Source organism: Ornithorhynchus anatinus, chromosome 3 (assembly GCF_004115215.2).
Source record: "Ornithorhynchus anatinus isolate Pmale09 chromosome 3, mOrnAna1.pri.v4, whole genome shotgun sequence".
NCBI classification, from domain to species: domain Eukaryota; kingdom Metazoa; phylum Chordata; class Mammalia; order Monotremata; family Ornithorhynchidae; genus Ornithorhynchus; species Ornithorhynchus anatinus.
In genome coordinates this window covers 121967285-121982799 of record NC_041730.1, presented here as the reverse complement: position 1 = coordinate 121982799, position 15515 = coordinate 121967285, and the positions used below count along the sequence as shown (strand labels likewise).

The 15515-nt window shown below is 48.2% G+C and overlaps 1 protein-coding gene across 1 annotated transcript in view; it reads left to right on the top strand.

Moving 5' to 3' along the window:
• TCTN3 (tectonic family member 3) overlaps positions 1-11956 on the top strand; it is a 41042-nt gene extending 29086 nt beyond the window's left edge. The window contains exons 12-14 of the mRNA XM_029061002.2: positions 1139-1292; positions 3630-3755; positions 10739-11956. Of these exons, the coding sequence (XP_028916835.1) occupies positions 1139-1292; positions 3630-3755; positions 10739-10975 (517 nt within the window). The 3' untranslated portion in view covers positions 10976-11956. The remainder of the gene's footprint in view (positions 1-1138; positions 1293-3629; positions 3756-10738) is intronic.
• The last annotated feature ends 3559 nt before the right edge of the window (positions 11957-15515 follow it).

The window sequence follows — 15515 nt, the reverse complement described above, 5'->3', positions numbered from 1 at the left end:
CTCACGGTTTTATTCCCCATTTTACAGATGAGGGAACTGAGGCTCAGAGAAGTTAAGTGACTTGCCCACAGTCACACAGCAGGCGAGTGGCGGAGCCGGGATTCGAACCCCTGACCTCTAACTTCCAAGCCCAGGCTCTTTCCACTGAGCCACGCTGCTTCTGTTCTTCCCCTTGACTCTATTTATCGCCATCGTTCTCGTCTGCCCGTCTTCCCCGATTAGACCGTAAGCCCGTCAAAGGGCAGGGACTGTCTCTATCTGTTGCCGACTTGTCCATTCCAAGCGCTTAGTACAGTGCTCTGCACGTAGTAAGTGCTCAATAAATACTAGTGAATGAATGAATCTTAAACCCGATATTAAGGAATATCTGTTTGGATGCAGAAGCGGATGGCAGTGGGGAGAAATGGACAGAACAACTTTTTAGAAAAACGATCCAGGCCGCAGAGCGAAGTATGGACTGGAGCCAAGAAAGGATAATAATAATGATGATGGTATTTGTTAAGCCCTTGCTATGTATCAAGCGCTGTTCTAAGAGCTGGGATGGATACAACCTAATCAGGTTGGACACAATCCCTGTCCCACATGGGGCTCACGCTCTTAATCCCCATTTTACAGGTGAGGGAACTGGAGCACAAAGAAATGAAGTGACTCGTCCAAGGTCTCACGGCAGATAAGTGGCGGAGCCGGGATTAGACCCCAGGTCCTTCCGACTCCCAGGCCCGGTCTCTGTTCCCTAGAGCTTCCCAGGAGGCAGAGAGGTCAGCGAGGAGGGCAATGCTGAAGTCGAGGCAGGTTGCTCAGTGGCAAGAGCCCGGGCTTGGGAGTCAGAAGTCATGGGTTCGAATCCCGGCTCTGCCACGTCAGCTGTGTGACTGTGGGCAAGTCGCTTAACTTCTCTGTGCCTCAGTTCCCTCATCCGTAAAAAATGGGGATTAAGGCTGTGAGCCTCACGTGGGGCAATCTGATTACCGTGTATCTACTCCAGTGCTTAGAACAGTGCTCTGCACATAGCAAGCGCTTAACAGATACCAACGTTATTATTATAATAAGTTCTTGGATCGGCGGAGTAGCCGTTGGGATGAAGGGGAAGGGGATGCTAGAGATATTAACTCCAACGCACCCCTCTGTGCAATTGCAGAATAGAGGAGAGAGACTGCAGCCAAATGCAGAGCGAGTTGTATAAGTCTCTGCGTGGAGTCCCCAGCCCGGACCGCCTGGCCGTTTTTGGGAATGCTGAGCTGACCCAGAAAGGAGAGTGGATCAGGGTCCTCACCAAAAACTGTGACCCTCTGGTAAGGAGAGGACTAACATTTTGTTTTATATGAAAAGCTAACTTTTCATTTCTTCTTTCCCCCCAGCTCCTGAGGGAAAAACTAACTCAAGTAACTAATTGGAATGGGGTTGCTACAAGAGGGTGAACTAAAAATCGGACCCATTCTAAGGAACGAGTTTCTTCCTTCGTGATTTTCTTTCTTATCATTTCTATGTCCAAATCCTTTGTCCAAGCCCTGCATCCTTCTCACTTTTATCCTAGTCAGTCCTGAGCATTGGTTCCAGAATCTCCTCTCTCCGTAAAAATATTTCCTTTTTCAAATCACTCTGTTTTCAAACGAAACTAGTTTTCAAGGCCATCCATCAATACACTTTAACCTAGCCAACTGGATTCATTTACTCTTCCTCCTCACCCACTCCCTGCATTCTAACGAGGTAAATCTTCCTGCTCTTTTCTTTTGTCTAATTCTCTCACTTCAGACTGCCTGCTGTGAACACCTTCTCTTTCCATGCCCGTCAACCAGTCACTCTTCCTAGATTCAAGACCGCCTAAAAGCTCATTTCTTCCAAGAAGACTATCCCGATGAAATAGAAGTGTGATGCTCTCATAATATCCCGGCTGGATAATTGTGTCAGCCTTCTCTCTGATCTCCCTCCCGTCTCTCCCCACTCCAGTCTAGTCTTCACTCCGCTGCCCGGCTCACCTTCCCGCAGAAACGCTCTGGGCCTGTCACTCCCCTTCTTAAAAACCTCCAGTGGTTGCTATAGACCTCCGCACGAAACAGAAACTTCTCACTCTAGGCTTCGAGGCCCTCCATCCCCTTGCCCCCTCCTACCACTCCTCCCTTCTCTCTTTCTACCGCCCACCCCGCACGCTCCGCTCCTCCGCCGCCCACCTCCTCACCGTCCCCCGTTCACACCCGTCCCGCCGTCGACCTCTGGCCCACGTCCTCCCGCTGTCCCGGAACGCCCTCCCTCCTCACCTCCGCCAAACTCATTCTCTTCCCCTCTTCAAAGCCCTGCTGAGAGCTCACCTCCTCCAAGAGGCCTTTCCAGACTGAGCTTCTCCTTTTCCTTCTGCTCCCTCTGCTCCCTCTCTGCTGCCCCTCCACCCTCTGCTCCCTCCTCTTCCCCCGTCACACCTCCTCAGCTAAGCCCCCTTTCCCTCTGCTCCTCCCCCTCTCCTCTCCCCTCAGCCCTGTGCTCATTTGTATATATGTTCATTACCCTATTTATTTTGTTAATGAGGTGTACATCTCCTTGATTCTATTTATCGTGATTATGTTGTCTTGTTTTTGTCCATCTGTCTCCCCCGATTAGACTGTGAGCCCATCACTGGGCAGGGATTGTCTCTATCTGTTGCCGAATTGTACATTCCAAGCGCTTAGTACAGTGCTCTGCACATAGTAAGCGCTCAATAAATACTATTGAATTGAATGAATGGTGCACTTACTTGCCCAACTCCAAAATTACCAAAACTGGACTGAGGTGTAGGAATAGGTATGTATAAAATAACAACAACAATAATAATAATAATAATGGCATTGGTTATGCACTTACTGTGTGCCAGAAGTTCTGGGGTGGGTACAAGCAAATCAGATTGAACAAAGTCCCTCTCCCACATGGGGCTCACAGTCTTATGTGTGTGGGTGTAACGTGCAGTAACAGTATTTATTAAGCACATACTATGTGCATAGCATGGGCACGGGCCTGGAAGTCAGAAGGACCTGGGTTCTAATCCCGACTCCACCACTTGTCTACTGTGTGACAAGCAGATAGCACTGTACTAAGCAATGGGAGAGAATACACGGATGGGAATCAGACGCCATCCTTGTCCCTCGTCGGACTCCCAAGCTAAAAGATGTATTTTAATTCTTGTTGCAGCCTCCTCTATTGATTGTTACATACTTGTAAATGTTTAACTCGATCATTAAATTGTAGTCTCTTGTCAGTGTTTTTTTGGTTATAAAAAGTGATCTCCTGGATCACAGGGAGTATGTCCGATTAACTCGCTTGTCATCGTGCCCAGTTCAAGGTCACCGCGCCGCCGATGGCCCAGTGGAACGAGCACTGGTCTGGCGAGCGCCGCTCTGGGATTCAGGAGACCCGGATTCTAGTCCCAGCTCTGCCTGTTGCCGGCTAATGTGAGGAAAGGTGGAAAATGCACCTCACAATGCACTGCACCCCCGGCTCCCCGGCGGGAAATGGTTGGCAGGGACAAGAGAGGCCGGCCAAGCCGCTAGGGCTGGAATGAATTCCTCCGGCAGGTTCTTACGGCGTCCCCGGCGCCCCTGACAGGGCCGTGCTCCTGTTGAAGACGAGACTGTCGATGATTGTATCTCTGCCTCTCTTTGCAGGCCGAGGGTTGTTCCATTCCCACTGCCCTGGAGATGCAAGTACTGTGGGCTCACACGGGTCTCCTGTCCAACCCCCAAGCTCAAGTGCTGGGAGCGCGGCTCCTCTACAAGTGCCAGGCCAGAAATGTAAGTCCTTCACGCTCAGGCTCTGCAAATTGGCATTAACTAGGACGATTTTGCAGATTGTACCCTTGGAAAGAGCCTCGTTTATCTACTTCACTCCAGTGGAGCCAATGTCTTTCTCCTCGTGATCGATCAAACCATCGGTGGCATTTATTGGGGATTTTATTGCGTGCAGAGCACTCTACTAAGCACTTGGGAGAGTTCAGTAGAATAGATACGATCCCCGCTTTCAAGGAGTCCGATCATCACTGAGTAAATACCCACTTCTGGGGTTTCCAGATCCCATTTCATAGTTTGTTTCAGGGTTAGCATCTTTGCTACTAATGCATCAAAGGCAGGGAAATACCTAGAGAGCTGGGCTTATATCTTTCTAAACTGTTGCCATTGTTCTCGTCTGCCCGTCTCCCCCGATTAGACTGTAAGCCCATCAAAGGGCAGGGACTGTCTCTATCTGTTGCTCATTTGTACATTCCAAGCGCTTAGCACAGTGCTCTGCACATAGCAAGCGCTCAATAAATACTATTGAATGAATAAATATTTTACCTATAACCCAGAAATCTAGCTCCTCTGTGGGGGTGAAATAATAACTGAACGATTGGCATGGCTTCCTTCCTTTCGATTCCGACGCAGACTCGGTGTGGGTCCGTAGCAAGACGTATTTTGCGCTTCAGTTTTTCTCTCTGTAAATCAGAGGTAACAGTTCTTGCCACCAAATACCACAGCTGAAGGAACTGTGCAAATGCAAAGCAAAAGTAAAAGTTTACCCTTTTTTTGTTTAGGTTAACACCTTCTGCTTAATGTTTGCTTCTCTCCTCTCCTGCGGACAGGGAACGTGTCTACTGACTCTGTTATACTGTGCTGTCGTTTACACTGTGAGCCCTTCACTGGGCAGGGATTGTCTCTATCTGTTGCCAAATTGTACATTCCAAGCGCTCGGTACAGTGCTCTGCACATAGTAAGCGCTCAATAAATACTGTTGAATGAATGGATGTACTTTATATTGTATATTGAGAAGCAGAGTGGCTTAGTGGATAGAGCACGGGCCTGGGAGTCAGAAGAACCCGGGTTCTAATCTGGCTCCGCCACAGGTCTGCTGTGTGACTTTGGGTAAGTCACTTCACTTCTCTGGGCCTCAGTTACCTCATCTGTAAAATGGGGTTGAAGAATGCCCCCATGTGGGAAAGGGACTGTGTCCAACCTGCCTGGAACAGTGCTTGGCACGTAGTAAGTGCTTTAACAAGTACCGCTATTATTATTACTCTCCCGAGCATTTAGTATAGTGCTTTGCACACAGTAAATGCTCAATAAATACCACTGATTAATTGATTCTCTTGGTATTCGAGGTTTTCACAATCACCTCTATTTTTTTCCCAAGTGAAAACTAAAAGAATTTCGTCCAAATAAGGATACTCAGCATGGAAGATTCTTGAGAAGCAGTGTAGTCTAGTAATTCATTCATTCATTTTGGTATTTGTTAAGCGCTATGTGCCAAGCACTGTTCTCAGCGCTGGGTAGATACAAGGTAATCAGGTTGTCCCGCGTGAGGCTCACAGTCTTCATCCCCATTTTCCAGATGAGGTAACTGAGGCACAGAGAAGTGAAGTGATTTGCCCAAAGTCACACAGCTGATAAGTGGTGGAGCCTGGATTAGAACCTCTGACTCCCAAGCCCCGGCTCTTTCCACTGAGCCACGCTGCTTCTTCTAGTAGATAGATCCCAGGCCTGGGGGTCAGAAGGACTTGGATTCTAATCCCGGCTCCACCACTTGTCTGCTGTGTGTGACCTTGAGCAACTCACTTAAGCTCTCTGGGCCTCAGGTACCTCATCTGTAGAATGGAATTAAGGCTGTGAGTCCTAGGTGGGACGGGGACTGTTTCCAATCTGATTAACTTGTATCTGCCCCAGCGCTTAGTACAGTGCCTGGCACATGGTGAGGGCTTAACAAATACCATAAAAAAATTCTACTGATAACGTCTCTCTTCGCTGGACTGTGTTTTTCCGTCACTTAATTAATTATTAGACTTTGCTAGTACTTTGCCCCTTAACTTGGAGTTATTTTTCTTACTAGCCTAGAAGGAATTTTATTTAAAGCTTTAAGGAACTCAAAGTTCAAGGTTTTATTATTTTACTACCTCTTTTTTTGTTAGTTTTTTCCGTTACAAAAATCCACGCCGATCTGAGATCTTCTCTATCAGGTTTATTCTAAACGACTGTTATCCCCAGTAATATTTTCATCCTACTTCAATTTGCCTGAAATTCCTGACGCCCGTCTTGCCTTATTTTTCAAGATAAGCTCAATGCTTGAGATTTTCTTTCTTCGGGATCAGTTTTGTTGTTAACTGAAATCAAGTATAGTGCTTTAGATTCTCAGTCCTAAATTCTCAGGACCAAGGCTCATCCATCAGCCGCAAGGGGAAACGCCATCACAGTTGTCATTTCATCCTCATTGCTCTGGGAGAATTATTATTATTATTAACAATAATAATAATGGTATCTGTTAAGCACTTACTATGTACCAGGTACTGTACTAACCGCTGAGGGATACAAACAGATCAAGTTGGACACGGTCCCTGTCCCATGTGGGGCTCACAGTCTCAATCCCCATTTTACGGACGAGGTCACTGAGGCAAAGAGAAGTGACTCGTCCAAGGTCACACACCAGGTAAGCGGTGGAGCTGGGATTAGAACCCATGACCTTCTGACTCCCAGGCCTGTGCTCTAGCCAGCGTGGCTCAGTGGAAAGAGCCCGGGCTTCGGAGTCAGAGGTCATGAGTTCGACTCCCGGCTCTGCCACTTAGCTGTGTGACTGTGGGCAAGTCACGTCACTTCTCTGTGCCTCAGTTACCTCATCTGTAAAATGGGGATTAACTGTGAGCCTCACGTGGGACAACCCTGTATCTACCCCAGCGCTTAGAACAGTGCTCTGCACATAGTAAGCGCTTAACAAATACCAACATTATTACTATGCTGAATTGAGGTTGTCCCCTGGCTTCCTCTTAAAACCCTTACCTAGCAGCCAATCATTGGAATTTATTGAGTGCTTGTGTGCAGAGCACTGTACTAACTGCTTGGGAGAGTACAGTACAACAGAGTTCATTCATTCAATAGTATTTATTGAGCGCTTACTATGTGCAGAGCACTGTACTAAGCGCTTGGAACGTACAAATCGGCAACAGATAGAGACAGTCCCTGCCCATTGACGGGCTTACAGTCTAATAAGGGGAGTTGGTAGATACATTCCCTCCCCACAGTGAGCTTATAGTCCAGAGGGGGAGACAGACGTTAAAATAAATCCGTAGATAGGTAATGTGGCGTTGAAGGCGGGCTGAATATCAAGTTTTTAAAGCTTCAGGTGGGCAGGGATGTTGCCTACCGACTCTGTTATACCCTCTCAAACGATGAATAGAATGCTCTGTGCACAGTAATCACTCAATAAGTTGATTGATTAAAGGATAAAGCTCCAAATGAATAGGTAACACAGAAGGGAGTGAGAATAGGGGAAATGAAAGCTTAAAAGGGGAGGATCTCAGGGAGGAGCAGGGCCTAGTGGAAAGAGCACGGGCCTGGCTCTCAGAACACCTGGATTCCAACCCCTGCTCCACAACCCTGGGCAAGTCACGTAACTTCTCAGGGCCTCAGTTTCCTCAGTTGTAGAATGGGGATTCGAAACCTGCTCTCTCTCCTCCTTAGACAGTAAGTCCCATGGGAAACAGAGACGTCGTCCAACCTGATTAATTTTTATCGACCTCAGTGCTTAGAACAGTGCTTGACACATAGTAAGCCCTTACCAAATAGAATCATTTAGAAATGGGAGGTTTTAATAATGACTTTGAAAGTGGGGTAAGATACTCTTGTCACTAAGAGAAATGGAAGAAGAACATCATCCAGGAAAGAAAGTTATATCCAGTGTATAGATCATTAACACAATATCAGTAATTCGTTTATATAAAACTTTACCTACCTTAAAGGAAGGCTGCCTCTTCTAAATTTCGGTTTTCATCACTGGCAGTTCCCTTTCTCGACAGTAGTTTCCCTTCGATCAGAAAAAAGTACAGATCTTAAATAAGAATGGATTTTCAGTGAAAAGCACTCTACGGGAATCTTAAATCATCATCTCAACAATGCCGGCCAACGGTGGTTAATGATGGAACCAGGCTGCAAAATGGAGTGAGACGCCTGACTTTTTTTTTTAAATAGCATCACCGTTCTGGTTCTTCAATCGTGACTTCTGTTTTCATTTGTCATAGTGCTTCCTTGAATATGCTCTTAGTACAGTGCTCTGCACACAGTAAGCGCTCGATAAATACGATTGAATGAATACGCTCCTCCTTGTGCATAAGAGAAAATCTGGAAACCTAAAAGCCCGCTTCTATTTGTTGCCAGAGAGTCAAACAAAAAACAAACCATAAACTGATCCAAATGTATTTTTCTTCCAACCTTAAGTGAACTGGAGCTCTTTGCTGGAGCTCAAATGGAACTGAAGCAGACAAACCCCCAAAACCTTAGAGTTCGTAGTACTGTTTTTTAAAATGAGTCAGGTCAGATCATTACAGTGAAACTGAAATGGCTTCAGTCAGCGCTGATGTGGAGTTGAATGGAGTTGATTAGTCCGAAACCAAAAATGTACTTACTCAACTCCCTGCTTTCTGCCCTTTTGTCTCTCTGGATAAAAAGAAACAAAACTACCAGATTTTGAGAGAGATATCCTCATTCTCATCCTGCTATCATTTGGATTTTCCTTTGGGTGGAACCTATGGGTGATATGAAGGATACTTTTGAAAATGCTAATATATAAGCCTGGATTTCAGCCTTCAATTATACCCCTCGAAGAACCTTTCGTTTTTATGGCCCATGGTCCCAGTGAGCCATCCTCGTCTAGTCGCCCCAAGTGAATCTAGGTGAACAGATGACCTACAAGATGCAGCGTCTAATCCTTGTGATCGAGTGCCTTCTAAATCCTGACTGTTTAATCCACTCCCCAGAATTGACAAGGCCATCTCTTAGGGAGATTTGGGGACTGGAGTTACTTGGGGCTGCTGGGGCAGGAGGAAGAGTGGATTCAAGAGAGGAAGGTCACCCTTAAATCTCTCCCCCTGCTCTCGTGGGTGGCACAACTCCCAGTTTACTGTGGGCAAGGCCATTTGGAGATAGCTGGGGTCCCTTAGACAGTAGGGTCGTTTGTGGTATTTCCCGATTGGGATGAGGAGGCGGTGACAGAGGTAACCACCCCGCTCCATCCTTCCCAGAGCTGTTAGAGGTCCCAGGGGTGCCAGGTCTCCCAGAGAATTGGACTCAGTATGACCGTTGCCATTTTGAGCTGGGAAATGGGGAAGGAGGAACAAGGAAGTCACTGGCCCTGGATGCTTGACCACTCCTGCCTTCCTCCCGGCCCCTGACGTGCACGCTCTTGGTGGCCGACGGGTCCAGGGGTCCCTAATAATAATAATAACGATGTTGGTATTTGTTAAGCGCTTACTATGTGCCGAGCACTGTTGTAAGCGCTGGGGTAGACGCGGGGGAATCAGGTTGTCCCACGTGGGGCTCACAGTCTTCATCCCCGTTTTACAGATGAGGTAACTAAGGCACCGAGAAGTGAAGTGACTTGCCCAAAGTCAGCTGACAAGTGGCCGAGCCGGGATTCGAACCCATGACCTCTGACTCCGAAGCCCGTGCTCTTTCCACCGAGCCACGCTGCTTCTCCCTAGGATGCAGGGCCCGGGCCATTTGTCTCAGTTGACCCTACCGTAGGGATGAGCGGCCCTGGGAGATTTTGTTAGCAAGGGAGAAATCACCCCATCCTCTCGTGGATGGAGGCGGATGCGTGCGGGGAATGGCCTAGGCATTGGCAGCCCTAGTTAAAGTGCAAGGAGACCCCAAGGTTCGAAGAAATCACCCGCAATTTCTGATATCTGAAGAGTTGTGGTTGCCTCTTGGGTTTGGCAACTTTTGCCTTGCATTTAGTGTCCCACTTTTCCTGACCCCGGTTTAGTTTCAGCTGCAGCCTAAAAGCCCTCAAAGTGCTTCTTCAATTCGTTTGTTATGACCAGAGAAGAGTAGCCTATCTTTACGTATTTACCCTCCAAAACTTTTCTCTGCATGCTTACACTATTGGATTTTGTTCAATTTGTGGTCCACAGAGCCTCACAGGTATTTTTCTTCCGTGTTTCCCCATCCTTATCCATTTTGCATCAATCACTCGGTGGTATTGAACCCATTATGGGGAAGCAGCGTGGCTCAGTGGAAAGAGCCCGGGCGTCGGAGTCAGAGGTCATGGGTTCGACTCCCGGCTCTGCCACTTGTCAGCTGTGGGACTGTGGGCATGTCACTTCGCTTCTCTGGGCCTCAGTTCCCTCATCTGTAAAATGGGGATTAAGACTGTGAGCCCCACCCGGGACAACCCGATTACCCTGTATCTCCCCCAGCGCTTAGAACAGTGCTCTGCACATAGGAAGCGCTTAACAAATCCCAACATTATATTGAACCCATTATGGGGAAGAGCAGCGCACTGAGTGCTTGAGATCAATCAGACAGTGGTATTTCCTGAGCGCTTACTATGTGCAAAGCTCTGTACTGAGCACCTGGGTACTGAGCACCTGAGTACCCTCCCCCGATTAGACCGTAAGCCCGTCAAACGGCAGGGACTGTCTCTATCTGTTGCCGATCTGTCCGTTCCAAGCGCTTAGTCCAGCGCTCTGCACATAGTAAGCGCTCAATAAATACTATTGAATGAATTAAAATGAATTACAGATAGGGGAAATAGAAGAGTAGAAGGACATTTACCTAAGTGCTGTAAGGAGCGGGACTACAGCAGGAATACTATTCAGGCTTGAGCCAAAAAGGAAAGTCTGGGAGTGGAAATGGCCCAAGGGTCTCTGTGGGACTTGTAGTTTCTTTGCCGGGATGAATGATCTTAAGAGAAGTTAAGAGTTGGCTGTCAGGTGTGCACCTCTCGGAACACTGAACCTGCATCGTCTTCCTTCTTGCAGTTATCCGTTCGCGTTACTGAGGTATCGTTGTCGACCTCCGTGACCTTCACTGACATCACGCGGAGGCCAGAGCCTCCACGCGGCCAACCCAAGAAGGAATGGAAACTGCCATTCGACTTCTTCTTTCCCTTCAAAGCCGCGTTCAACGGAGGGGCGGACTCTTCGCGAGACCTGCTTACGGCCTCTGTCCTATCCTGTTTGTTGTTCCACCGCGTTCTCGGCCTGGAGATGAGATGAAGGAGAAGAATCAGATTCTGAAAATCCTCAAAATGGGAACGGTGACGCGGTGGCTTGCTCCATCGGGGGATTCATTCAGATTCCTTCCCGGATTTGAAAAGAGGGAAGGGTTTGGGGCAGTAAAGGGCAAAAGGAAAGGGGCCACTGGACAGGAAACAGTGGGGATTTTAGAGGAAATAGGTGAGAACAAAAATGTCACTCAGCTTGGCTTTCTCCTTTAGGTCTGGTAAGGCGCTGCCAATGTGCCTTTCTGAGTGCGGAGGGGAGAAAAGTGTCCACCCTCCTTCTCTTGCACTCTCCACCTGAACCAGATCTGACTTCACCTGCCGACTGCCGCTCCCTGTGAATTCTCTGAATTCGGTAGCGTTCCTTCTTCGGAGTAAAACAGGTCCGACAAAAACGAGTTAACCAGGCAGACTCAACCCGTCTATCATTCGATCGCTTTTATTGAGCACTGTACTGAGCACTTGGGAGAGTGCAGCAGAATTAATAGACATGACCCAGCCTTCAAGGAAGCTTATAGTCCAGCAGGAGAGATGGACACATATATTGCAGATTGGAGGAAGCAGTAGAGCGTAAAAGATAGGTACATAGGTGCTATAGGGGAATTGCCTCGTAACTCCTGCCCTCACCAGCCAGTGGGCTCCTCTCCTATCCACAGTCTCCCAAAAAGGCATAAAAGGAAAAAGAGAATTTCCCAGCATCTTCCCAGGCGAAGGAATTCCAGCACACCTGGACAACAGCGCCCTTCTTCCTTTCCTACAGGAGTGAGAGGAAGGAAAAATGGGGTAGTCTATGTGTCTCGGCTGGTTTTGTGAAAAGGGTTTCCCTGGAGTCAGTATCATAAATGTATTTACGTAAAGAAGCGACGATCTCACTGATAAAAACACTAGAACGGGAGTCGAGACCTGGGTTCTGTTTTTCTGATTCATTCTCTCAAGGCCTCGGGGAATTTTTAATAAAGATTCCGATATAATCCAATCGTGTTATAATGTTTCTACTACGAGGCAATTTAATAATAATAACCGCGGTGTTTGTTAAGCACTTACCGGGCGCCAGGCACTGTACTAAGCGCTGAGGTAGATGCAAGTTAATCGGATTGGACACGGTACCTGACCCGCCTAGAGCTCACGGTCTTAACCCCCATTTTACAGATGAGGTGACCGAGGCGCAGAGAAGTGAAATGACTCGCCCAAGACCACACAACGGACTAGTGGTGGAACCGGTGTTGGAACCCAGGTCCTTCTGACTCCCAGGCCCTCGCTCTAACCACCGGGCCACACCGCTGTAGTATCTTCCTATATGTGATCATGGGAATGAGGCATCCGGTTCACTATTCCGTTTTTGACAGTGGCATCAAAAGATGCTTCTAATCCCGCCTCCGCCACTTGTCTGCTGTGCGACCCTGGGCGAGTCACTTGACTTCTCTGTGCCTCAGTGACCTCACCTGGAAAATGGACCCTAAGACCGGGAGCCCCACGTGGGATGACCTGATTACCCTGTATCTCCCCCAGCACTTAGAACAGTGCTTGACATATAGTAAGCGCTTAACGAATTCCATCATCATCATCATCATTATGATTATTATTATTTCAGTACCGGGCACATAGAAGCAGCGTGGCTCAGTGGAAAGAGCCCGGGCTTCGGAGTCAGAGGTCATGGGTTCGACTCCCGGCTCCGCCACTCGTCAGCTGTGTGACTGCGGGCAAGTCGCTTCGCTTCTCTGGGCCTCAGTGACCTCATCTGTAAAATGGGGATTAACTGTGAGCCTCATGTGGGACAACCTGATGATCCAGCGCTTAGAACAGCGCTCTGCACCTAGTAAGCGCTTAATAAATACCAACATTATTATTAGTAGTAAGCACATAACAAATACCATCGAACTGTGCTCGACGAAATAAGCTTGAGAGTTCGAGATTTTTCATGTGATTTTAAAGGTTGACCATTTATGATTTCTCCATTTTTAAAGTTGTTCTTACACTTAAGGAACACCCTTTTCATTGACCATGTATGATTTCTCCATTTTTAAAGTCATACACTTAAGGAACACACTTTTCAAGCATTAACATTCATTCAGTCAGTCAGTCAGTCATATTTATTGAGCACTTACTGTGGTATCTGTTAAGTGCTTCCTAAGTGCCAAGCACTGTTCTAAGGGCTGGGGTAGGTACGAGGTAATCGGGTTGTCCCACGTGGGGCTCACCGTCTTCATCCCCATTTTACAGGTGAGGGAACCGAGGCACAGAGAAGTTAAGTGACCCGCCCAGAGTCTCACGGCGGACAAGTGGAGGAGCCGGGATTAGAATAATAATAATACTAACGGGGGCATTTGTTAAGCGCCTACTAGGTGCCGAGCACTGTTCTAAGCGCTGGGGTAGACACAAGGGAATCGGGTTGTCCCACGTGGGGCTCACCGTCTTCATCTCCATTTTACAGATGAGGGCACTGAGGCCCAGAGAAGTGAAGTGACTCGCCCCCAGTCACCCAGCTGACGAGCGGCGGAGCCGGGATTCGAACCCATGATCTCTGACTCCAAAGCCCGTGCTCTTTCCACTGAGCCACGCTGCTTCTCTAACCCATGACCTCTGACTCCCCAGCCCGGGCTCTTGCCACTAGGCTTTGCTGCTTCTTTAGAAGGGGCAGGATGGAGGGAGGACTGGGGTGGGGTGGTGGAAATTTTAGGGACATCACGCCTGATAGAGACAGCCAACTTACTTGTCTTCCCTGATGAGGTGCACACCTGCCAAGCCCAGCTCCTACAAACTCCATGGCCTAGTCCTTAAACCACAGGCCTGGGAGTCAAAAGGACTTGGGTTCTAATCCCGCCTCTGCCGCTCGTCTGCTGGGGGACCTTGGGCAAGTCACTTCACTTTTCTGGGCTTCAGGTACCTCATCTGCAAAATGGGGATTAAGACTGTGAGCCCTGTCTAGGACATGGCTCGTGTTCGACCTGATTAGCCCCCAGCGCAGAGAAGCAGCGTGGCTTCGTGGCAAGAGGGCAGGCGTGGGAGTCAGAGGATGCGGGTTCTAATCCCGCCTCCGCCACTTGTCTGCTGCGTGACTCTGGGCAAGTCGCTTGACTTCTCTGTGCCTCAGTGACCTCATCTGGAAAAGGGGGATTAAGACTGTGAGCCCCACGTAGGAAAGGGACTGGGACCGCGTCCAACCTGATTATCTTCACTCTACTTCTCTGGACATGTTAGCCTGTATCTACCCCAGCGCTTAGAACAGTGCTTTTGTTCTCGTCTGTCCGTCTCCCCCGATTAGACCGTAAGCCCGTCAAAGGGCAGGGACTGTCTCTATCTGTTACCCATTTGTCCATTCCAAGCGCTTAGTACAGTGCTCTGCACATAGTCAGCGCTCAATAAATACTATTGAACGAATGAATGCTTGGCACATAGTAAGCTCTTAACGAATACGATCATTATTATTTTTACAGTACCTGGCACATAGTGGGCACCTAACGAATACCGTCATTCTTCTTCTTCTTCTTACAGTACCTGGCACGTAGTAAGCGCCTAAGAAATACCATTTATCAAATGGGTCCTGGACCTGTGTCCCAGGAAGTCCATGGGGAAAAATCCCTTAATTTAATTTAAAAATCCCTTAATTTGCCTAACTGGGGCAAATTTCTCCATCTTTCAAACGGGAAGAATGATGTGAACCTCTCCAACCGGCCCCAGCGGGTGACCGATAATAAAGTGGACAGTTCTGTACGGATTCAGGTTGCGGATCGTTAGGCGGATCGAAAGCTTCTGCGGACAGGCAGGGGGAGGGGCAGACCCTGATCCCTTTTTAATAATAGTAATTATGGTATTTTTTAAGCACTTGCTCTGTGCCGAGGACCGGTCTAAGCACCGGGGGAGATACAGTCCCCGTCCCGCATGGGCTCACGGTTTCAATCCCCATTTTACAGATGAGGTAACTGAGGTACGGAGAAGAAGATTGAAGCTAATCAGGTTGGACTCGGTCCCTTTCCCACCTGGGGTTCACAGTCTTAATCCCCATTTTACAGATGAGGTAACTGAGGTACGGAGAAGTAGATTGAAGCTAATCAGGTTGGACTCGGTCCCTTTCCCACCTGGGGTTCACAGTCTTAATCCCCATTTTACAGATGAGGTAAGTGAGGCACGGAGAAGTGAAGTGACCTGCCCAAAATCACACAGCAGACATGTGGCAGAGGCTGCTTCTCCAGCAGAATCCACTCCGCCTTAATCCTCAACCGTCTGGCTGCTCCTGACCCTGAGGGTTATTCATTCATTCAATCATTTATTGAGCACTTACTGTGTGCAGGGAACTGTACTAAGCGCTTGGAGTGTACAGTTTGGCAACAGATAGAGACAATCCCTGCCCAACGACAGCCTCGCAGTCTAAAAGGGGGAGACAGACGAGGAAACAAAACAAGTAGGCAGGATTAGGCTCCTTTCATTCGTTCAGTAGTATTTATTGAGCGCTTACTATGTGCAGAGCACTGGACTAAGCGCTTGGAATGGACAATTCGGCAACAGATGGAGACAATCCCCGCCCAGTGATGGGCTCA